This window comes from Ctenopharyngodon idella, chromosome 13 (genome assembly GCF_019924925.1).
Source record: "Ctenopharyngodon idella isolate HZGC_01 chromosome 13, HZGC01, whole genome shotgun sequence".
NCBI lineage: Eukaryota > Metazoa > Chordata > Actinopteri > Cypriniformes > Xenocyprididae > Ctenopharyngodon > Ctenopharyngodon idella.
In genome coordinates this window covers 10,985,678-11,009,786 of record NC_067232.1, presented here as the reverse complement: position 1 = coordinate 11,009,786, position 24,109 = coordinate 10,985,678, and the positions used below count along the sequence as shown (strand labels likewise).

The 24,109-nt window shown below is 36.8% G+C and overlaps 1 protein-coding gene across 18 annotated transcripts in view; it reads left to right on the top strand.

Moving 5' to 3' along the window:
* LOC127525051 (regulating synaptic membrane exocytosis protein 1-like) overlaps nucleotides 1-24,109 on the top strand; it is a 78,113-nt gene that overhangs the window by 32,654 nt on the left and 21,350 nt on the right. For 10 of the 18 annotated variants that reach the window (XM_051917238.1, XM_051917241.1, XM_051917240.1 and 7 more), the window contains 14 exons: nucleotides 7,252-7,553; nucleotides 10,813-11,636; nucleotides 15,166-15,206; nucleotides 16,115-16,225; nucleotides 16,431-16,530; nucleotides 17,017-17,140; nucleotides 17,974-18,020; nucleotides 18,135-18,250; nucleotides 18,339-18,469; nucleotides 19,114-19,285; nucleotides 19,379-19,532; nucleotides 22,823-22,988; nucleotides 23,072-23,167; nucleotides 23,637-23,699. In XM_051917238.1, the coding sequence (XP_051773198.1) occupies nucleotides 7,252-7,553; nucleotides 10,813-11,636; nucleotides 15,166-15,206; nucleotides 16,115-16,225; nucleotides 16,431-16,530; nucleotides 17,017-17,140; nucleotides 17,974-18,020; nucleotides 18,135-18,250; nucleotides 18,339-18,469; nucleotides 19,114-19,285; nucleotides 19,379-19,532; nucleotides 22,823-22,988; nucleotides 23,072-23,167; nucleotides 23,637-23,699 (2,447 nt within the window). Of the gene's footprint in view, nucleotides 1-7,251; nucleotides 7,554-10,812; nucleotides 11,637-12,622; nucleotides 12,712-15,165; nucleotides 15,207-16,114; nucleotides 16,315-16,430; nucleotides 16,531-17,016; nucleotides 17,141-17,973; nucleotides 18,021-18,134; nucleotides 18,251-18,338; nucleotides 18,470-19,113; nucleotides 19,286-19,378; nucleotides 19,533-22,822; nucleotides 22,989-23,071; nucleotides 23,168-23,636; nucleotides 23,700-24,109 lie in introns of those variants that run through there. The other 8 variants (XM_051917242.1, XM_051917239.1, XM_051917246.1 and 5 more) reach the window with 4 other exon arrangements.

The following is a 24,109-nucleotide window of genomic DNA, read 5'->3' as shown; positions in this document are numbered from 1 at the left end:
TTTCATTTTATCTCTATTGACGACCTTTGATGTTAAAGGGATAGTTTACCCAAAAATTTATATTTTCCCACGATTTACTCACCCTCAAGCCATCCTAGGTGTATATGACTGTCTTCTTTCAGACAAACACAATCAGATATATATTTAAAAAATTTTGTGGTTCATTTTCATTTTCGTTGTGGTTTGTGGTTTAGACAGAGAGACCATACAAACAAGCGTTGCATTGGATTTTCGACTGACAGGAATGTATTAGCAGAGCTTTTGAGAGTTCAGGAGTTTGTTTCAGTGAGCTGTGATGGGCACGTTGTGGTACTGCATGGAGAAGAGCCACTGGAGATATTCATATGTCGATGATCAATCGATTAGTCAATTTCAGCATAAGCGCGTTTGATAATCTCTTTTTAAGAGGTTCTGGATCCATTCACAACAAACAGCTTTTGCCTGCACACTCAAGTACTGTTCATGCATATGTAAACACAAGAGCTGAGACTGAGACTAATTTTTCTTGCATCACAAAAGCATGGACAGAGTTCGGTTTTACAGAAACAAAAATATACTTCTTTTAAATATAAAAAACACTGTCTCTTACATTCTCTTAATCTTGCATTGAAAGGGTGGAGAGGGACGAATGCTTTAGTGTAATCCAGGACACGCTTGTATTGGATAACACATGCCCACACATACATACAGATGGGAGAAGTTCAATTTTTTTTTTTTTTTGTGGACAATCCACTAAAGAAAATGAAGAATGTCTCTCTGACATTTTTGTAAAGTCTTCAGTCTCAAACAGATTCATTAAAAGAAGTTATTATTCACCCAAAAATGAAAATTCTGTCATTAATTACTTGCCCTCATGTCGTTCCACACCAGTAAGACCTTCCTTCATCTTCTGAACACAAATTAAGATATTTTTGATGAAATCCAAGTGGTATCTGACAGCAATTTAACCACCATTTTCAAGGTCCAGAAAGGTACTAAAGACATCTTTAAAATAGTCCACATGACTGCAGTGGTTCAACTTTAATGTTATGAAGCGATGAGAATACTTTTTGTGCTCAAAAACAAAACAAAAATAATGACTTTATTCAACAATATCTTCTCTTCTGTGTCATTCTTGTACGTTGTTTACGTTCAGCGCTTCCAGGTTCTACATCAGAAGGCCGGCTCAGTATTGGTCGGCTTGTGTGACACTGAAAAAAATCAGTCTATACTGCATAATGAATCTCTTATTTACATAGTCTTTATACTTTGTTGGTTATAACAAAATGAATTACAAGTATGCAGAGCTCACGCTGAACAAACTATGGCGTATTGAGCAGATTCTGACTAACTTAATCACCTCTGATTGGCCATTGCATTCACACTCTCTTCAGACATGTCTGTGATTGGCTACAATGCTCAATGCTACAAAAACACATAAATAGAAACCTTTGATGCTCTTCACAGAGCGTGCTCACAAATACAAGGGAGCGTTTGAAAGCAGCGTCTATCAGCGGGTAATGCATTGACCCGGTACTCAATACTACAGGTACTGCAGAAAGACTGGTACTGTTACGTTTTTAAAATTTAAATATCGACTTGGTACCGAAGTACCGGTACTTTTGATAACCCTATAGTCTTTAATCTCAAAAGAACCAGAAAAATGTTATTCCTTGTGACCCATTTAATATCTAACTTCAATTTTAAAGGGTCACCCCTCCCAGGGATTGAACCTACCAACATATTGCTTGCAGCACAGATCCTGAATCTTCTGGCTATCACAACTGTCTTGTGCTTTTACAGTTCTTGCAAGGAAAATTTCTTGGGATAACTCAGTTTGTTGAATTATAAAGCAATTGCTGAATTACCCCTTCTGTAATATTGTAAAGCTGTGCATTATTAATCCTGTATTACACTTTTACTGTCTGTACACATGAACAAATCATCTGAAACCAGTTTGTCTTGGTTAAAACGGCTTCCTCCTTCTGTCTTGGTGTCTATAGCGATCTGTGATCTGAGAGCAAGTGTCTCTCTCTCACACTCTGTACAGTGTTGTGGGTTGTTGGAGAAGAGGTGGCTGGTATTTGAGTGTTGTAATCCGTGTGGGGAGGGTCGGGGTCTGTGCCTGACAGCTGGGGATTCTGCTGCTGATTTACTTTAGATTAGTTTGGAGCTCAGCCAGCACTGTTCAATCACAGCATAATGCTTTTTCATTGTAAGAGTGCTGCCCCTCTTGCCCCTCTCTGCCCTGTACACACCATGCCATCTCTTTATCAACACCCCTCTCACCATGCCTACATTATGTCATGCGTGGGTGTTTTTTTTGTTTGTTTGTTTTCAAATTAAAATTGTGTATAATTAGCCAGGTGTATAGAGTAGAGTCAGAAATTAACAGGGGCTCCGGGTCAAAATTGCTACCAACAGAGACAAAAATTCCCCTTGTGCATATGTGGGGTAAAAATGCCCTGCTGCAAATTCCTTGGTTTTCTGTCTATAACTGATGTTTGATTCATAATCCTGATTTAAATTTTTTTTTTATTTAGTGTTTCTGCAGACTGTACTTGCGTTCTCAGATATTTGTATTTGCTGTTTTAGAGGCAGCATTGACATTGTTAGGTAAAACTATTATAAAACGGTTTTCTGTAATTAAAATAAAGCTGAAATAAAATATGAATATTAGATGAAAAATTTAAACTTTACTTTAAACTTAAACTTTAAGTATGGATGTTGCATTGTCAGCTAATTGAAATAAGTTGAAGTAATTAAACGGAAATAAAAATAAATCAAAGCTATAGAAATATTTGAAAAAAAAAAATGTCATAACAAAATTAACCAAACTTAAACTAAAATGAAAGCAGAAAGTATAATTTCTTGTGAAGGCCTCATCGACACGACAGCCAGTGGCATAGTTCCTCGACAAACCATCCATACCGGCGTGATGAATACGATGGATTGAACTGGAATAAATACTTTGAATGTTGCGATCCTATCGGGCTTATGATAGCTACCTGAATCGTAACAAAGCACTGTTTGCCAGAGGAGAACTGGCCCCCCGACTAAGCCTGGTTTCTCCCAAGGTTTTTTTTTCTCCATTTTAACACCTATTTGCCACCTGTTTGCCACCTGATGTCACCTGTTGGAGTTTGGGTTCCTTGCCGCTGTCACCTTTGGCTTGCTTAGTTGGGGACACTTGACATTTGACATTTGATATTCAACAGTGCTTTGCATCTGCCTACATTGAATGCATTTTCTTTAAGAACTGCTGTGCAGCCAAAATTATATACCATTTATCACTGTGAAGCTGCTTTGACACAATCTGCATTGTAAAAAGCGCTATATAAATAAAGGTGACTTGACTTGACTATAAAAATAAAAGCTAATTCAAAAAATTTATAAATACTGTAATAGTATATAAGTAATATTCAATTAACACTGTTTAGAGATTTGTTTTTGAATATGTGTCTAATATGAAGTGTTTCAGTGGGGAAAAAATTAATTAATTCGATTTTATGCAGTAGGTAACAACTATAATTGTTATTTTACTTAATTGATTGAAGTATGTGGTATTCATGGGTGACACACTTTTTGTGGGTAAGGGGAAAAACATGCTCTTATGAAGGTAAAATAGACTGGAAAATCACTTCCTGGGGACAAATATTGCCCTTTTTAATGGAAAGGTTAATGTCTGACACTGATACAGAGTGATGTTAGGTTTCGATAAAGATGATTGAGTGCGTGAATCACATGAGATTAGGGTTTTATTCCTCCCGTCTTGTCATGTGAAGATGTTGTCTGCTTTTATAAACACTGAAGCTGCCTGTCAGTTCAGTATGATACTATAAAAGAACAATGGTACATTTAATAAGAGTAGAATATTAAATTGTTGCCCATAAAACTGTTTCTGTTGTTAATAAAAATTAATTTTATCTGCATTTCAATTCGCGCTCAGTGCTTTACTGTCAAATTTACAATAAACAAACGTAATATTGTTAGTAACTGCATTTATTAATAGTAATTTTATGATTAAATCAACTTTATGATTAAAAATTCTCCCAGTGCTACCAAATCAGGTCCTGGTACCACCATCTGAAGAACTTGGTGCTACTGCTCTCAAAGGTTGAAGCCCTGTATGGTATTAAAATTTTATAAAAATAGTGTTAATTTGTTTAGTTTATGGTTCCAGTACAGCCAAAACATGTCAATTTTGATTTTGAGTTTAGATTTATTAAATAAGTTAGTTGAGTGACAGAAAGTAAAAGAAGAAAGAAAAAGAAACGGAAACTAGGACAGGAGTTCTGGTAGCAGGTGGCACATTTGAACATTTCGTTTTCCGACTATAACCACAGAGCATGTTTGTCTGGCAAGGACATCAACAGCAGAAGGCTGCGTGTGCGTAAGCTTACGCATTGTATATGTTTGCGTCTGTCTGTGTGTGTACGTGTGTGTGTGTGTGTGTGTGTGTGTGTTTGCGCTGTGTAAGATCACTTGTTTGGCCTTGCATCCGCAGGATCAATGGTAGTCTTCACTGAGTAAAGTTATGCAGTGAGCTAGGGAATTTTTTAACATATCCCCAATGGTGCTGGGCGGCTGCCTGGATAAATATAGACGTGTTGATGCGTGTCTCTCTCTCTCTCTCTCGCTTACTCTCTCGCTCAACCTCCCAAGCTTTTAATCAAAAGCAATCTGGAGGAGGGAAGTGGAAAAAAGGAGAAAAAAATTTGGAATGTGCCAAGATCTTTTGTGTTCCTCGCTCCTGATCCTCCTGCTAAAGGAATCAGCAGGCAGGCTTTCTGTGTGTGTGGAGGAGGGTGATGGATAGCGCTGCTAATGTTTGCGTGTAGCGCGGCCCGACCCTCCATGCTTTTCCCCACAGTTCCTGTGAATCTTCCCTACAGTGACCACGGTCAATGCCTTTGCTCTGTGGGCATGTGATTACATCCCACGGTCCTCGCAATTTCAAGTTTCAACCTCTTGTTTCAACAGCACCCACCGTTCTGTCAGCTAACATTACTACCTTATATGCATTGTTTGTCTTTACATTTATCCCTGCTAGCATAACAGTTTCCTCTCTGTCTCATTTTTTTCAGTTCACACCTCCTCCTGCCTACATTATCCCTTATAGCGGGCTGCCGTTTTGTCTGTCAGACCTGAGTCACGTATCGCAGGGTTTCAGTGTCTCTGCCAGATTAGCTCTTTTTTAACGCCTCAGCTTTTATTTTTGGTCAATACATGATGGAGAACAGTTTAACTGACAACCTTGGCAATGTACAGGCTTTCATCTGTAGCTTTGTAGACCCTCTGTCAGTGAAGACATGTTTTATGTGAACATGGTGCATGTACAGTAATTTATATATTAACTTTTTTGTCCTATCTATTAGTTTATTTAAAAAAAAATAGGGTTCCATTTGTTAACATTAGTTAACACGAGCTAAAAATTAAACAGACTTTTAAAGCATTCATTAATCTTAGTTAATATTCATTTCAACACATTTCAATACATTATTAACATTAAAAATGGTATCTGTTCATGTTATTTAAAGGACCTGAGCTAACATGAACTAACAATGGGCAATTATATTTTTATTAACCATGCTCATTGTCAGTTAATATTAGTTAATGCATTAACTAATGTTAACTAATGGAACCTTATTGTAAAATGTTACCAAAAATGTTTAATGCAGTTTAAAATGCATGTTTATAAATAGTTTTTTAAAAATAAATGATTAATAATAATAATAATGATGATTATAAAATAAATAATAATAGTTATTATTATTAATTATCATTATAATAAATATTATTATTAGGGATGCACGATACCATTTTTTAAGGACCGAGTACGAGTACCGATATTTTTTTTCTGGTACTTGCTGATACCGATACCGATGCCTATACATTTATTAATTTCTCTCTCTCTCTCTCTCTCTCTCTCTCTCTCTCTTTTTTTTTTTTGGTGATGTTGCAGTTTTCCAAACACAACACAGTGAGACTAATGAATGTAGGACAGCTTCTTTATTATTACTCTAATGAAAAAAGTAATAATTTTTATGTGCTTGTCACAAACTTAAAGAACAAAAATTTCACAGTGTCCAATAACATTCAAAGGGCATAATTACCAATATATATAATTGTTGTTATATAAAAAGAAATTTACAAGCAAATTACAAACAATACAACAAATACTATAGAGATACAAATTAAATAAACTTGTTTTTTAGATACAGTAGGTTTATTTACCATGTATACGTTTATTTAACATCTTTTGTTGTTTTATTAGCATTAATAACAAATATTTAATTAGGCTATGGTCCCTTTAAGACCAAATCCATGGATACTGACACACATCCTGTTTTAACCCAAATGTTTACGTCCACTTAAGCCATAACCAACTGTATTTACGTGAGATACTCCACACGATGGACATTTTGACAACTATGTGTGCATTTGACCATTCAGGTACAAGGAGAACTGATTGCGCGCTGTCTGAGAGAACTGGGATCGCACGCAAGAAAGAGAGAGAGCGCGTTTCTGGTCTGTGTCATTCAGCGCGTTTCCGCCTATCCCGCCTTCACTAAACGATAACGAATTGTGATTGAATGCATGCAGTTCGCAATGTGTGGATTGTCATCAATAATTTTGAAGTATTTCCACACCTCTGAGGCTGACATTGTTTCTGCTGCTGCCGTTGGTGTCTCTGTGCACAGAAAATTCTGTCAGTTACGTCACGTGAGGTATCGGCCTTTGGTATCGGGGGTATTTTTACGAGTACGAGTACAAGTACATGAGCTTGGTATCAGCCCCATACTGGTATCGGTATCGGTGCATCCCTAATTATTATTTATGACTTATTCTTTAAAAGGTATATTTTTGGGGAATAATGATAACATGTATTCAAGGTGCAAGGAAAGTGTATTATTACATTTTACACCACGTGTTGTTGTTTTTTAGAAACCATATAAGGGCCAACATGATTTTTTTAAAGATTTGTCTTTTTCTTTATCATGGACACAACTGATGTCATTGACCCAGAATCATGAACTGCATGAATGTGCCATCTTCATTTCATCTGTCTTTTTTCCCCCTAGTATTATATTTTACACACAGGCGAAGTGTGCAATTTTTTCCATGTCAAAACACTCATATCCCAGATTAAAATAAATAAATAAATTAATTAATAAAAAAGGCAATTTGTAGGTTGATTAATTTGTTGCCGACCACCCTTACACAGCAATACTGACATAAGTTTGAAATATGATATTTCTTCTACCCCAGGTAATGTGGGTATGTAACCAGTGCCGAAGGCAACAGGATATACTCACTAAATCAGGAGAATGGTTTCCCAGCCATGGGCCCAAGCCTGGAGAGCTGGGGTCAGCAGTGAGTGAACCAGCCATGTGTGGAGACCCCGTTGGAGAGAAGAAGTTGCGCTCTAGGTCTCAGAACCCTCTTAACTCCTCCGTTTCTACTGCCCATGACGCCCAGCCACCTGCCCCAACCGACCCCAGAAAAGGCTCCTCTACAGGGTCAGCTGACACGCTGTCATCGCGCTCACGCAGTGAGCCTCCACAAGATAGGTACATTTCAACCTCTTTTCACAGCAATAGCACACAACAACGTGCCAGTCAATTCCTGATGGACAAAATCAAGTCCTGTCCTACATTTTTTCTCATTTGAAAAGCCGTTTAACTTGAATATACATCACAATAAGGGAAAAAAGTGTATTTTATATACAACTCATATTCCGGAAATGGGATGTTTTTTAAATTTGAAAAAATGAAAACTAAAAGACTTTCAAATCACATGAGCCAATATTTTATTCACAATAGAACATAACAAATGTTTAAACTGAGAAATTTTACAATTTTATGCACAAAATGAGCTCATTTCAAATTTGATGCCTGTTACAGGTCTCAAAATAGTTGGGACGGGGGCATGTTTACCATGGTGTAGCATCTCCTCTTCTTTTCAAAACAGTTTGAAGACATCTGGGCATCGAGGTTATGAGTTTCTGGAGTTTTGGTGCAGGAATTTGGTCCCATTCTTGCCTGATATAGGTTTCCAGCTGCTGAAGAGTTTGTGGTCGTCTTTGATGTATTTTTCATTTAATGATGCGCCAAATGTTCTCTATAGGTGAAAGATCTGGAATGCAGGCAGGCCAATTCAGCATTCGGACTCTTCTACGACGAAGCCATGCTGTTGTAATAGCTACAGTATGTGGTTTTGCATTGTCCTGCTGAAATACACAAGGCCTTCCCTGAAATAGACGTCGTCTGGAGAGTAGCATATGTTGCTCTTAAACCTTTATATACCTTTCAGCATTCATAGTGCCTTCCAAAACATGCAGGCTGCCCATACGGTATGCACTTATGCACCCTCATACCATCAGAGATGCTGGCTTTTGAACTGAACGCTGATAACACGCTGGAAGGTCTCCCTCCTCTTTAGCCCAGAGGACACGGCATCTGTGATTTCCAACAAGAATGTCAAATTTGGACTCGTCTGACCATAGAACACTTTTCCACTTTGAAACATTTTAAACACAGGACACGACGGCGCTTCTGGACCATTCCAAGTATTCCTGGGCCCTTTTACTGATGTCATTGACACAATCATGCCGATGAGTGATGCAGTGTCATCTGAGGGCGCGAAGACAACGAGCCCTTGTCCCTTACGCACAGAGATTTCTCCAGTTTCTCTGAATCTTTTGATGATGTTATGCATTGTAGATGATGAGATTTAATATAATATACAACCTGAATTCCAGAAATGTTGGGACGTTTTTTAGCCTTTGCAATTTGACGTTGAGAAACATTGTTTTTAAAGTATTCCACAATCTTTTTACACACTGTTTTACAGACTGGAGAGCCTCTGCCCATCTTTACTTCTAAGAGACTCTGCCTCTCTAAGATATCCCTTTTATAGCTAATCATATTACAGACCTGATATCAATTAACTTAATTAGTTGCTAGATGTTCTCCCAGCTGAATCTTTTCAAAATGTCTTGCTTTTTCAGCCATTTGTTGCCCCCATGCCAACTTTTTTGAGACCTGTAGCAGGCATCTAATTTGAAATGAGCTCATTTAGTGGATAAAAGTGTCAAATTTCTCTCTTTAAACATTTGTTATGTTATCTGTGTTCTATTGTGAATAAAATAATTGGCTCATGTGAATTGAACGTTTTTTAGTTTTCATTTTATTCAAATTTAAAAAACGTCCCAACATTTCCGGAATTCGGGTTGTATATTATATTATATTAAGATTAACTTCTGTTTCATGCTGACTTTAATAATTACATTGTTGTATTTACCTGTATATTATTTTACTGACATGATATACAGTATTTACACATACATACGAAGATGACCTGATTAAAAAGTGTTAAAAGGTATCTACTCTATTTAAATCTGAGCCTTCCATGCTGAAGAAAATAAGAGGAAATGAAGCAGTCAGTTAGGTTAACATTATTTAGAAAATTGGTTTCCACTCCAATCAAAAATTACATGATAAATGTGACCATTTAAATGAAAAAAAAAATTTGTTAGCTTTTGTAGCAAGGGCGCCGCCATCTTGCAGTACTACAACATGTGACATCACGGGGTTGGTTGGATCCATTGGATTAATGAAAATTGTTATAGTGTCGATTCTGGTCTTTGATTTTTCTGCTTAGTTGCTGTAATCGTTACTAATAGATAAACTCATAAAATCTGTCATTAAGTAGTTGATCAATTGAGGGCTCCAGTTCTATTTGCAAGGAAATTCTGGGCTGATAAAAAATATGCAAACAAAAATAATTCAGGGCTTCAGCGGTGAAGGAAAAGTTGGTTAAAAACTTCATTGCACGTAATGCAGAAGGATCCAGATGAAGGCAAGGAAGATGATGAGATTACGGATAACGTTTGGAGAATATCCAGTGTATCAGTCCTGATTGGTAAACGTGGACTCACAGTGAGAAATGTTTATTTTGAGGTTTGCATCAGCTTTGATCTCTGTATGTTGTGGAATGACAAACCGGTGTTTATAATGGTTGTGGTTTATTTTAATTTCTGACAGTCATTTTGGCAACATATTGTATAGCCAAGTATGGAAATCTTGAGACAGTGGAACTTGTGTTTGAATGTGTATCGTGAAGCGAAGAAATAGTGTTCTTAGTACTGAGGGAAAATGGACTGTTTTTTCCTTTGCTTTAACACTGTAAAACTCATTATTACATCCAGGAGCAATGCAATAGTGGCCTCCCTTTTGTCTTCTGATGCCTTGTGGCTTTCCAGTTTCCATCTTTCACTGTCTTTGTCTTTATCTTTCACTATCTGTCCTCCACTGTCTGTCTTTAACTGACTCTCTATCGCTGTATCTGTTTAACTCACACAAGACAACCAACCCAGTGACGTCACAGGTTGTAGTACTGCAATATGGCGGCGCCCTTGCTACAAAAGCTATAACAAAACATCCCTTTTTAACTGGTTAGGGTGGAAGGCCAACTGGCTGCCAAACTTAAACACCAGCTTGACCAGACTAGGACCCCAGTTAGACCAGTTGAAGACCAGCTTGACAATGCTTGGAGACCAGATTAAACAAGCTCAGGCCTGCAGAACAGCTTAGGCTGGTCTTTTTATGACAAGCAAGCAGCATCAGGACGTTGCACCACTCATTTCGTTTCTATTTTTGAAGCATTGCACTGTTATGCCTTCAACCATGGTGCATTCTCACTAAAACAGCATCTAGTTCTTTTCAATGTGGACAAACATACTACTTGACACTTATCATATTGTGCCTGCTTAATATAAGGTGTGTGACTGTCTAAATCTCTGATGCTGTGTGATTATTTGACCTCTAGAAAAAAGCCACCAGCAGCCTCTGATCAGAATGGCAAGCCAGGGCCAAGAGGAGAGAGGCGGCGAGGGCTATCTAGAATCCAGTCCCAGGGTTCCGAAGAGCGAGAGTCCGGAGAAAATCGGAGAGAAAGTCGAAGACTGATGAAGACTCGCTCTCAGGAACACGACAGTCCTGAGACTAGAAGGACTGAGGGAGAGCAGAAATCACCCAGGGAACAGTGCAGGACTGACCCAAATGCTCCACATCATCCGGCCAAACTCCGGCCAGCGGAGCCTGATGGACGAATGCAGCCTAAGGTGAGGGAAGCAGGAGAGATGGTGCAGGACAACAGAGGTGCACGGAGATGGGCAGATGGGCGGCAGACCTCGCTGGAGGGGCAGCAGCAGGCCTACGTGCCAGAGAGGACCGCGGGGGGTACAGGTTTGCAGGGTGCACCGGCTATGCAGGGTCCTCCCGCTAAAACGAACCACACCCCACAGCCGCCAGCTCCGGGGTTCAGGGTGGGTCCTGCCATGCCCGCAGGCCCCCCTGAACTTAGAGAGCCTCAGGAATGGGACAGGAAGTTGCAGCCGAGCCACTTGGACCCTGGCTCGGCTGCACTACTGCGCAAATCGAAACGACAAAAAGCAGAGAGCATGCTGCGCAACGATTCGCTCAGCTCTGACCAATCGGAGTCTCTACGACCGCCCCCGCCCCGTCCGTACAAGAGCAAACGGGGCGGCAACAAGAGACAGATGTCCGTCAGCAGCTCGGAGGAAGAGGCTGGTTCGACACCGGAGTACACCAGCTGTGAAGATGTGGAGATCGAGAGCGTCAGCGAGAGAGGTGGGTCCGATGGATAACTGCTTTTGTATAATTTTATACATTTTATCATGTGTTTGCATAAACACAATTCTCCATAATTTAGGAAAGGAAACCAGCATCAACATAAATGTAACATTTGATTTGATTTATGAATTTGATAGTTTTTGCAACACGCACAAATGCAAACAAATGGATTAGCAATGATTATCGAGTGGTTATATGACTTCTTCTGAATGCTGCAAGGCTCTTTATTTCCTTTGTGTGCTAACGCCAGGGGTTTCAACCATTATTATTCGTGTATATTATTATATACACTACTATTGAAAAGCTTGGGGTTGGTAAGATTTTTAAAATCCATCAGAAATCATTCTAATGTTCTGATTTGTTGCTTAAGAAACATTTCTTATTATTATCATTGTTGAAAACAGTTGTGCTGCTTAATAGTTTTCTGGAAACCTGATTTTTTTTTTTTTTTTTTTGTCTTCAGAATTGAATAGAAAGTTCAAAAGAGCAGCATTTATTTGAAATGGATATCTTTCTAAACATTGTAGTTATTAGAATTGTCTTTACTGTCACTTTGATTGAACAATTTAATTAATGCTTGCTGAATAAAAGTAATAATTTAATGAAATAAAGTATTACTAACCCCAAACTTTAGAATAGTAGTGTATTAGAAAATATAACAGTTCATTTTTATTTCTTTATTTTTTTTTTTTTTTCATATTGGGGTTCTGGGGTTCATGTAAACTGTTGAAAACCTCATTTATGTACTAATAAATTGCAAATCCAAGTTTCAAAAACAGTATTTTACAGTATATTTACAGTGTATATGTAAAGGTTGAAGCTTATTCACATGGCACTGTGTTGTTAGTCTGGCAAACTGACTGAACACAGACTTAAAAGGTCAGTGTATTAACACAAGCCAGGGGTGAAATGTAAACATTGTGGGGTGAATAGGAAAGACAGACTATGGAAGAAGGAATGAGAGACTAAAAATAGGAGAACAGGAGATTGAGAGGAGGCTGAGCAGAACATAAGTTTGCTCTTATCAGTGGAACAACATTTCATCAGTTTCAACAACCTCACAAAACAACAGGTAAGAGAATTGACTCTTTCTCCTTAAGAATAGGTATAGAACAATTGAAGTTGTACTTTTGTTATGTTGAACTATATGTAAAGCTGATATATTGGTTGTTAAAGGCCAAAGAATGGAGTTATAATTTCAACTTTAAACTTAAAATGTATTTTTCAGTTGTACAAAACTGGGTGATTATTCAATAGTGGGCACTTTTACCAGAGGTTAATTTTTGCATTAAATTTTCCTTTTGTCTTGGAAAGATGCCTTCATCATTTGATTTTTTGTACTTTTTATATGCATTTATCATTTATTCATCTATAATCTATTTTATCTTTTACACTTGTGCCAGGCCTATAGTAGACTTTCACTTTTAATATATAAAAAAAATAATTGCGTTTAATATAGATCTAATCTAGCTGCAATTTTGTCTAATTATGCAAAATTTGTGCCAATATTATTTATGTGTGTATTTTGGCTACATAAATGCTAACTATCAAATGATAAAAGTAAAGCAGGTGGCCAATTTAATCCCCAATTTTTTTTTTCCATCGCTGTCATTATCATCACATAATGCTATTAAACACAATACATAATTTTAGATCTGGTGGAAATGACACTGTGTACATGATTTTAAGAAAAAAATTATTTTTCTGTGATGTATGTTTTTCTACTGTTGGGCATTGTTAGACAAATTAAATACATCAGAAGTGCCTATAGTTGAGGAAACACCCATCTATCGCTATTTATTTTTTAGAGTGACGTAATTGTTACACAATGCATACTGTATGTTTCAATGTGGAAGTATTTACTTATGAAATATTTATTTGCTAAGTAGGTCATGTGAATGAGAAGTAATGAGAAGTGGAGACACTTCAGTACAAGGCTTAGATAAAAGCCCACACAGGGGACCAATCCACCATACAACAAGCAGTGTATTAAACATTTATACCATGAGACAGCTTAATATTACTGCATGCAGACCTGTGGCAGTTGATTATGATTTATACTGTACATGTTGCTTTTGTAAGTTGTTCATTGTTTTGTGCTGAAATTGTGTTTTTTTGTTGTTGTATTTTTTTTTACTTTCAGGAGTTATAGTTCAATTTTGCTGCTTTCCAGAGTTTAACATTTTTATTTAGAGTAACTTTTATAGGACAACCCTGCTCAGAACTGGGTTAGACAGTGAAGAAGCAGCCTTTCTTAAAAAAGTAACCTATGAAGAATCCCTGACATACTTGTAAGTAATCTATCCAGGTCTCAAGGGTTTTTTGTTTTTTTATTTCGAACCCCTTAACATTTTTATTTTATCAGATACTTCAGCTGAAGCTACTTTATAAAATGAATAGTTTCAGTTCAAATCTGTGTTTTTTTTTGTCAGTCTTTCCAATGGTGAAAACCTCAGTAAGAAAAGCAATAGCATACCTCTCAATTAACCACATGATTTGAAGTATTAATCATGTCCACTGAGTTTAGTTATGTGCCAAAGTTTAATACTTCATTTAGTTCAAAGTTTGTTCAAAATCCTAACATTGTTCAATTATAATCAAGTATGAGCAATAATAAAAGTGATGCTTCCCTTAGCAAATACCACATATTATTTATTGACTGTTGGTTTATAAAAGCAATTAGCCAACCAGGCATGCATTCAATTTTTATTTTACTTAAAACTACATTTTAAAATATTTGAAACATTTAAAAACATTTTGGCCTGGTTTCACAGACAGGGCTTAGATTAAGCCAGGATTAGGCCTTAGTTCAATTAGGACATTTAAGTAGCTTTTATAAAAAAAAATATTACTGGTGTGCATCTTGAGACAAAACAATGGCACTGACATGTTTTAATATACAAGTTGCTTTCAGTTAAAACAGCTTAAGCTTAAGCCTTATCTGTGAAACCGGGGATAAACATTTTAACAGCTGACTAAAAGTAATTACAAGTTTGTACAATCTATTTTTGTTTTTTGGAAGAAAATTTCAGCACTCCTCACCCTCTCTGTGCGTCATGTTCAAGACGCCCCAGGTGCTAAAAAATTAACCGGAAAACAGCCCAGAAACCCGTATGCACATGGCACTCATCCATATAACATGCCAACAGTAAATAGAAGGCCAACATCACGGAAAACGCTGAGACTGTCCCTTGGTGCCTGTGTGTTTGTGTGTGTCCGTGTGGCAATGTGTATTCAGCTTTGCGTGTCATCATTGCTTCCTCTGTCTGGGGACTAAATGTAGCTCTTAAACACATATTCATGAACACAGCGGCCACTTTAATCCCAGTTCTCAGTCTTTCTCTGCTAGTGGGTCAAAGCAAAGCATATTTTGGTGTGAGATCTTGGCTGCAAGTGCCCCTCTGGGGCTCAAATATTCAATAAGCGTAAACAGAGCGGGTTTAGAGATGGACTCTGGCTAGTGTAAGGTGGCAGCTCATATAGTCAACATGTTTATAAACTCAATGAACTTTTGTGTGTGTTTTAGGGGACTGGGAGTGCTGTCCACTGGACCCCACCGCATGGCATGTACGTTTTTTCCCACCTTGTGATATAATCAGTATATTTAAAGTCAACATGAATTTATGTTCACAGTCTATTTTACCTCCAGAATGTGATATTTATTACGAAGAAAAATTCCAAATGTAGCAAATGTTTTGTTTTGTAATGTTATGTTACTGTAGCTCAAATATTAAAGCATTGTGCTAGCAATGCCAAGGTTATGGGTTCGATTCCTAGGAAATGCATGTAATGCAAATGTAACATACCAGAATTGAGCAATACTGAATGCAAGTTTGCTAAGACAATCACTAAATAGATATTTAGTTATTGGTTCAAATAATTTAGCCTGTGCGGTCTTAAGTGATGTAAGGAAAAAAAATAATGTTCTGAATAAACATTTATAATAACATTTTCTTTTACAATCATTTACAATAAGAGCAGGAAGGTGCATTAAAAAAGTAAATAAGTTCAATTTTGTATTTTATGTTAACTTTAAAGTGACTGAGAACGCTCATGAGTTGTCCAGTGTTATTGAGATTCTATTATAGTTTTTATTATTATTTAGATTTTATATATATATATATATATATATATATATATTCCATTTCATTTTACTTTTAGGTAAAGTTTAGTAATTTTGTTGTGTTCTTATCATTTAAAAAAAAAAAATACATGTCTATGTTTTATTAATTGTTATTTTAGTATATCAAGTTAAACTAAATTAAAATGAGAAATGTTATTTTAGTTAATGTTTACTTAATTTAAAGTAACAAAAATGTTTTTTATGGTTTTAGTTTTAGTTAACTATAATAACCCTAGTTGTGTCTGTCTGTCTGTGTGTGTGTATGCGATTGAGTGTGCAGGTGAAGTAAGGGTTAGATGTAATGGGATGGTACTTTCTCTGATGGGATTAATCTCCTCCTTGTTTTCTTTAGCATCCGGTTACATGGCAGCCCTCCAAGGAAGGTGATCATTTAATTGGCCGAATCACTTTGAGCAAGCGAACAGCCATGCCAAAAGAGGCTGGGGCTCTGCTGGGGCTAAAGGTGAGAGGAGAGCTAAACATACTGTATAAACACAAGGGTTCCTCTCCTCACTGTAATGAAGTCAACAACTACATCATGTCATGAACCATGTACGAAAAAGAAAAAACAAAAACACTCAAAATACAGGATATCCTCAATACATTTTGTGGCGTTTATGAATTCTCTGTAGACTTTACCCATCTTTAATTAATTTGTATTGGTACAGGTGGTTGGGGGGAAGATTACAGAAACTGGGAGACTTGGGGCCTTCATCACCAAAGTCAAGAAAGGAAGTCTAGCTGATGTGGTGGGTCATCTACGGGCCGGTGAGTCCAGCTCTTCCCTCAGTTTGAAACTTAAAAAACTAGAGCTGTAAATTGATTAAACATTGCAATCAAATACATTTAAAAAGTGTGATTTAAAAAGATTTAATGAGGTTCTTTGAATATTGTTATGTATAACACAGGGCCTTTGAGTCAAAAGGTTGAGAACCATTGGCATATATCAGTATTTGCAAAGAAAAGCCCCCGAATGAAGATGATTCAAAGACATTCTATTATTGTTGTAGATGAATAAACATAGACAGCAAGTGTCTTTAGAAGTCAGTATATAATTTGCATATTGTCTGCATTCTTTTCTCAAAAAATTATGTTATTTTACAAGCTTAAATTGTTCTGATGGTCAGAAATTTTCTGAATTTCTTCTCAATGAGCGTGTTTATTCAGTAAAATCTATTTTAAGAATGTAACTGTGGATGTCCTCAGATGTATACAGGAATTTAATGTGACAACACACATTTTGGCTGTTTGTAGGTGATGAAGTGCTTCAGTGGAATGGTAAATCATTACCAGGATTAACCAAGAAAGAAGTTTACAATATCATCTTGAATTCTCAAACAGAACCAAAAGTTGAATTAGTAGTATCAAGGCCAATTGGGTAAGTCATCCATCACATGCCTTGCTGGGTATCTGACTGTTAGGTAACTAACGGCAAAGCACAAAAAGCATTTTTTAGAATTCATTCTAGTCCGGACAAAGTCAAATCACTAAACAGGAGTGTTTGAATAGTCTGTATTTTGTTTAGTTTTCACTATGAACCATTATATTCTACTCTGCTCTGTCCTCCTACCTCTTTAAAAAGATGTATTCATTGATTTCTCTCCAAACTCTTGCAAAGGGTGTATAAATCTAAGCAGCAAGTAAAATAAAGTCTAAGAGATGATTTTAGGAGCTCGTCTCTGAATTCTCTACTCATTTGCTTCTGTCAGCTTTTTTTTAAAGTCCTAAGAATAAACTTGTGATGTACACACCTCCTTCTGTCCTCTGTACAAAACCTCTGGCTAATGATGTTTGACTAAAAAACAGATGTCACTGTATACAGAGTATTTGGACACTCATGTCACTTAAAAATGTCTGCTAAACAAAAGATGCTAGAGCTTTTCTGAAAATGAACTTGTCAAAAATAAGTTTTGAGCAGTTTATCTTGTTTTATCATTTGAAACTAACAAACCTCAAATGCATGTTTGTACTGTATTGCTTTAAAATAAATGCCACAGTTTAGGGTCAGTAAGATTTTATTTTTTGAAAGAAATTAATACTTTTATATTTACAGTAGCAAGGATGCATTCAATTAATCAAAAGTGACACTAAGGACATTTATAATGTTACAAATGATTAATGTTTCAAATAAATTCCCAAAATTTTAAACAGTAGTATGCATTGTTTTAATGTTGACAACTAATGTATGGACATGTGATCTCTTTCTTTTAGTGATATACCACGAATACCAGAAACATCACATCCTCCATTAGAATCTAGTACGTACTGAGTCAAATGAATCAAGAATCTGATCAATATATATATATATGGAAGTATATATACAAACACTATTCAGATGTTATCACCACTTCTTTTTCCTTGTCCCTCTGCAGCAGGTTCAAGTTCTTTTGAATCACAGAAGATGGAAAGACCATCTATATCTGTCCTGTCCCCATCTAGCCCAAGTGGTCTTAGAGATGCCCCTCAGCTACTGCCTGGACAGCTGTCGGTCAGTAAATACTGAAGAAAACAAGGGCAATTCACCATGTTGTGCTTAGAGTTTTTGTTTATTAGCCGTGTATTTACTTGTCTTGCAGGTGAAAATGTGGTATGATAAGGTTGGCCATCAGCTGATAGTGAACGTATTGCAGGCTATAGACCTGCCGCCCAGATCGGATGGACGACCCAGAAACCCATATGTCAAAATGTACTTCCTGCCTGATAGAAGGTATTAATTTGATAGTTGTATATTAGCATATTAGATTTTTCCTGCTGTGTTAATTTTGGTATCAAGAAATTTGTCATTGTATTTTTTTATTATTGTGACACTATACACTACCGTACAGAAGTTTGTGGTTAGTACGATTTTTAAAAAATACTTTTATTCAGCAAGGATGCATTAAATTGATCAAAACTGACAGACATTTATAATGATACAAAAGATTTATATTTCAAATAAGTGCTGTTCTTATTAACTTTCTATTCATTTAGTATCACGGTTTCTAAAAAAATATTAAGTTTATATTGATAATATAATAAGAAATGTTTCATGAGCAGCAAATCACCATATTCATGTTTGCCATCAATAGAATAAATCACATTTTAATTACAATATTATTTCACAATATTACTGTTTTTACTGTATATTTGAACAAATAAATGCAGTCTTGGTAAACATAAGAGACTTTCAGAAACATTACAAAGTTTTACCGATCTCAAACCTTTGAATGGTAGTGTAGATCAAACACTAAATAACAATTTTTTCATTAAATTTATGAATTTTGATTAGTGCTGATATGTGAATCAAGCAATTGTAATTGAGTTTTAATGTTCTCATTATATTGTTTAATGTGTATATTTGTTTTACTCTAGTGATAAGAGCAAGAGAAGGACAAAAACAGTGAAGAAAAGTCTGGAACCCAAGTGGAACCAGACGTTTGTGTATTCTCATGTCCATCGTCGGGATTTCAGGGAGCACATGCTGGAGATTACTGTGTGGGACCAACCCAGAATACAAGAGGAGGAGAGTGACTTTCTGGGAGAGGTACAAAGCATATGTTAACCTTGTCCATTTAACATGAATTGCTCTCTGAAAACATTCGTACACAGTATTTCACCTGACTGTCTGTGAACCTAGATCCTGATCGAGCTGGAGACTGCCCTGCTAGATGACAAGCCTCACTGGTACAAGCTGCAGACACATGATGTCTCTTCCATCCCACTGCCGCACCCGTCGCCATACCTGCCCCGCAGACACGGCCACACAGAAACACCCACCAAAAAGCTGCAGCGTAAGTAGAAGGCCCCGCTGGTGGGGATGTGATCTGAAAGTGTTGAACATGGTAAATCACTTTGTGTTTAAGTTCTTATTCTCTTGCAGGGAGGAATTTGCTAGGAATGAATTCAATTGACCCTTCGCCGGGAGTTTGATTGACAGACGATCTAACCAATCATAACGCCGAATCTGCCATTTTGTCCGACAAAGCAGTCAGGAGTTAGAAGATTAACCTCGGTGGACTTGAACTTGAAAAATAGTGTGTACTGACGTCTTTTCGCGTTTGAAACAACATTCCTTCTCATGTTCACTCATGTTTATTTGATGCTATAAATGAACTAGTAGGAAGAGATGATCGGTTCACGAACCGCTTGAGCTGAGGCGCTACAGCAATCTGTCAGGACACATTAAAGAGCCACAAAACGGCTTTTATTGTTAGAATTTCTTAAAAAATTACACAGTTTGAAAGCTGGGACTTGTTTCATATCAAAAGTAACCTGCTCTGTCTTGTCTGTCGACGTGTTGTCAGTGTCCTCTTTGCTCCGCGATGTATTTTTCACTCTGTGTGGCGTGACAGCGCCATGGCTTGTCGGACAAAGCAACAGTAACTAAGGGGGGCGGGTCTTTGCGAAGGGTCAATTGCAACCATTGATGCCGCTGTTTATTTACAAGCACCCGTCTGCGCTGTTTTAGGAACCGATAACTAAATATGTGCCCAATTCTAACAGTCTTTTCAATCCTTGATCATAATTTGATATGTTATTGCCGCAATAATGTTTTCCATAGGTGGTAATAGTTAGACGTTGATTGGTCCCTGTAATTAGACTCATTTGCATAGAATGCAGGCATGTTTGCCCAAAAATGAATGACAGTGACTTAATTTAAATATGCATAGTGCAGCGCTGTATCAGCATGTATACATTATTATTACAAGGTTTGGGGTAATAATAATTTTAAGGTTTTTGAAAGAAGCCTGTTATGCTCCCCAAGGCTGCATTTATTTGATCAGAAATACAGTAAAAACAGTAATATTGTAAAATATTATTACTTTTTAAAATAACTATTTATATATATTTAAAAATGTAATTTATTTCCTGTGAACTCCAGACTTCAGTGTCACATGATCTTTCAGAAATCATTCTAATATACTGATTTGCAGCTCAAGAAACATTTATTATCAATGTTGAAAACAGTTTTGCTGGACTCTCTTCAGGACTCTTTAATTGTTTGATATATTGTTTAAAAGTAAATAAAAGAAAAGTATACATTTCTTTCAAGAATCTTACTGACCCCAAACTTCTGAACGGTAGTGTACATTCTGCTTAACTGTGAGTGGTATATACGGAAATACTAAAATACTGTGTGCCACAGTCGTTTAGTGAATTCGCCCCCTCAGTGTTTCACAGAATTACTGAAAGCTGAAGAGGATGTGGGCAGTTCAATTAAAATAGATGAAGTTTGCCTTTACTTTCCAAGATGATATGTCAAGCCAGAGAAATTATCATAATTTCACAATTACAAAACTATATATCCTGTAAGTAGGTGAAGGAAAATCATCAAACATTAGTTAAACATCAACATATCTTTTAGCTCAAGGTCCTGCAATTCATCCAGTCTCATTAATATGTTTGGCATTGTCTTGCAATTTTTCATGTCTGTTTTGTCTGTACGTTCATGTTTTTGAACCATACTGCCTCTAAGTTAATGTGTAGGAGTGTGTGGCCCATGGGTACAGTATGTCCACAGGACATATTTTAGTATGCTAGGTTATTTCTGTACACGTTTGCTTTCCTAACTATGGCTTATTCCAACGGTGCTTTGTGTGCATTCGTTTACGTCTTTATCTCGTATCTGTCTGTACATCTATCCCTGTGTGTATATCTGTATCTGTGTGTGCAGGCTCGCAGCGTATTACAGAAACTGATTATGATGATGCTATTGGCATAGTCGCCACAGGTGGGTGGGAGGGGTCAAGGCAATGGCAACCTTGGCACTTCTCTGTGCTTTGTGCATTAGAGTACCCCAAAAGAGAGAAGCATCCAATAGCAGGTCTTCCCTTCCTTTGGAAGTCACCGCTGTTGTGCTGGAGACAAGGCACCAATCACCGTCATTACACATCTGGCATGTTTTATTCATCCCATACTAATAAACTAACTATTTTGGTACTATAAAGTGCTTAAAACATAAAAGCGGTGCTTCTTCTATATTGGGAGACTGTGTTTATAGACATTGACTATCCGGAGTGTTCTGTCTCCAGTGCTTTTCTCTGTAGTATAGTAGTGTAGACCTGCTGCATAACGCACACTATAACACATGCATGATCACAATGGGGAAGGTGATAAGGGAGAATTTGGGAACGGGAGGACTGCTTCCTCTCGGTGGTGCTCAACCTTTTATTTTGCCTCTGCATGGTAGAAGTTAGTAAATGACACGGTTTTGTGGAGCACTGCCTTTGTGAGATACCTTGACTTCATTCTCCAAACCATTAGGCATTTTTCTATGTAATTGTGAGAATAGTGGATGTCTTGTCTTAGGGCAGTGGTTTTTTGTCATGCTCACCTTTAAATGTTTTTTTTTTATATATATATATATATATATATATAAAGTTGCACGCTTATTTTTTACATTTTTTAGTTATTCATTGTGACTTCAAAATGAGGAATAACTAATATAATATAATATAATATATTATAATATAATATAATTTTTAAAAATATAATATAATATTTATAATAGTTATGTTAAAAGTTTTATTGGAAAAACTGCTGTGGATAATATTTTTTGTGGAATAACAACATTTTAGAAAAAAGACAATATACTGTATATTATAAAATATAAAATAAAAATATAAAATAATATGTTCAGCTTTCAGTGTTCACTGCTTTGCTAAATAATAAAAAGGTACATTATTTAAAAAATAATTTATAAATGTTTTGTCACTAAGTCAAACTTGCGTACTTGGTGGGTTGTATAAATACATAAAAATTTAAAAGTAGAAAACAGATTTTTAAATAACCACAACTATAAAAACAAATAAATTGAATATAATGTAGAACTCAAATGGTGATTCTAACTGTCACACATTGGTCAAGAAAAAGGAGAATGAAGAAGGTATTTTAAATGTCTGGCATGTTTTGTTAGATATGATATTAGATATGAACATATTAGGTCAGTCCTTTTATTTTTTGATGGGTTCTAACTTGTGGTTTGTAAAGGACAATGACTGCATAAGCAGTGCATTTGAATTTCCCAGATGGGCTTTCCAAAAGTTTTATTTAATTTTTTTGTGTGTGTCTATGATCACAGCTACAGAAAACCGATCAAGAGAAAGGGACAGAGACAGAGACCGAGCAACGACTTTAGAGGTTCCTGACCAGCAGAGGCCAACTCAGTATCGCTCACGGTCCGTGTCTCCACACAGAGACGAAGAAAGCAGGGGGCGGTCCCGCCCTCCCAACGTCCCCGCACAGAGGTACGTCCCTACCTATATTTAGGACTTATCATGAAGCTAATAATTGCAACCTGCATTAAAACGGGCACATCTTTCTCTCTAAGGAGTCTGGATGAGGTTCAGCACACCCGGCGATCCCGTTCCCCAACTCGCTACCATGATCGTGCCCGTGTGCAAGAGAGAGATTACGTAGACGACAGGTAAATAGAAATGCGTGCGTCCAAGCAAGTGCCAATAAATGTGCCATAGTGTGTGTTAAAAAGTAACCACTTCCATGTGCCTTCATTTTCTTCCATAAAAATACTGTTTCTTGAACGCCATTAAAATGAGTTTTTGGGAAGAGAAATTATGTTTTCAAGACTTTTTAACCTACAAAGGTCTTGCACCGTTTTCAGAAGGTGGGTTAGAGCCAAAACACATGTGACTGAATGATTCATGGAAGGTTTGTTTTTGAAAGGATTGAGCACCATTGGAGGGTTTGTATGGACAGAGATGATTGTACAGAAAGACATCTTTTTTTAACTTTTGTGTATTGTTCTGGCTATAAAGGTTGTAACCCGTCCTCTTCTAACTCACTTACTGGTGCCCATTTTTTCTTTTATGTTTGCTTTTTTATTGGTCTGTTTTGTTTATTTTCCTGTGTGTCATCCATCTCCATGGTAATTGCAGTGAGGTCATCTTGATACACAGATCAATGCGGGGTAGAAGCGCAGAGTGTCTGCACACCCAAAGGTAAAGAAAAGTCCAGAATTGAACCACCAATCTGTGAATTATAGTATTGAATTCAGATTACTGTGTAAATCAATATTACAATCTCGGTGTCATAAGCACTGGTAATATCATTTTCATTTTGAAAAGACTCCTTATATCTGTTTCGTTCGCCTAGCCTGAAGTTTATTCCATTTAATTAAAACAGTACTGTGTTGATGCAGTTTCTCTCCCTCGAACGCTTCTTGTCAAGCTCTTCGCCTCTCGACTCTAATATTTCAGAGCAGCTAGTTGACAAGAAACATTACAAGCGGAACTTTCCACTTGCTTTTGGCATACAGCCTAAAAGACGAATACCTCGTCACGACAACCGTTTGCTTTCTCAAAATAACAATCTCATTCTGCTCAAGTGTTGTTTTGACACGTTTATTTTT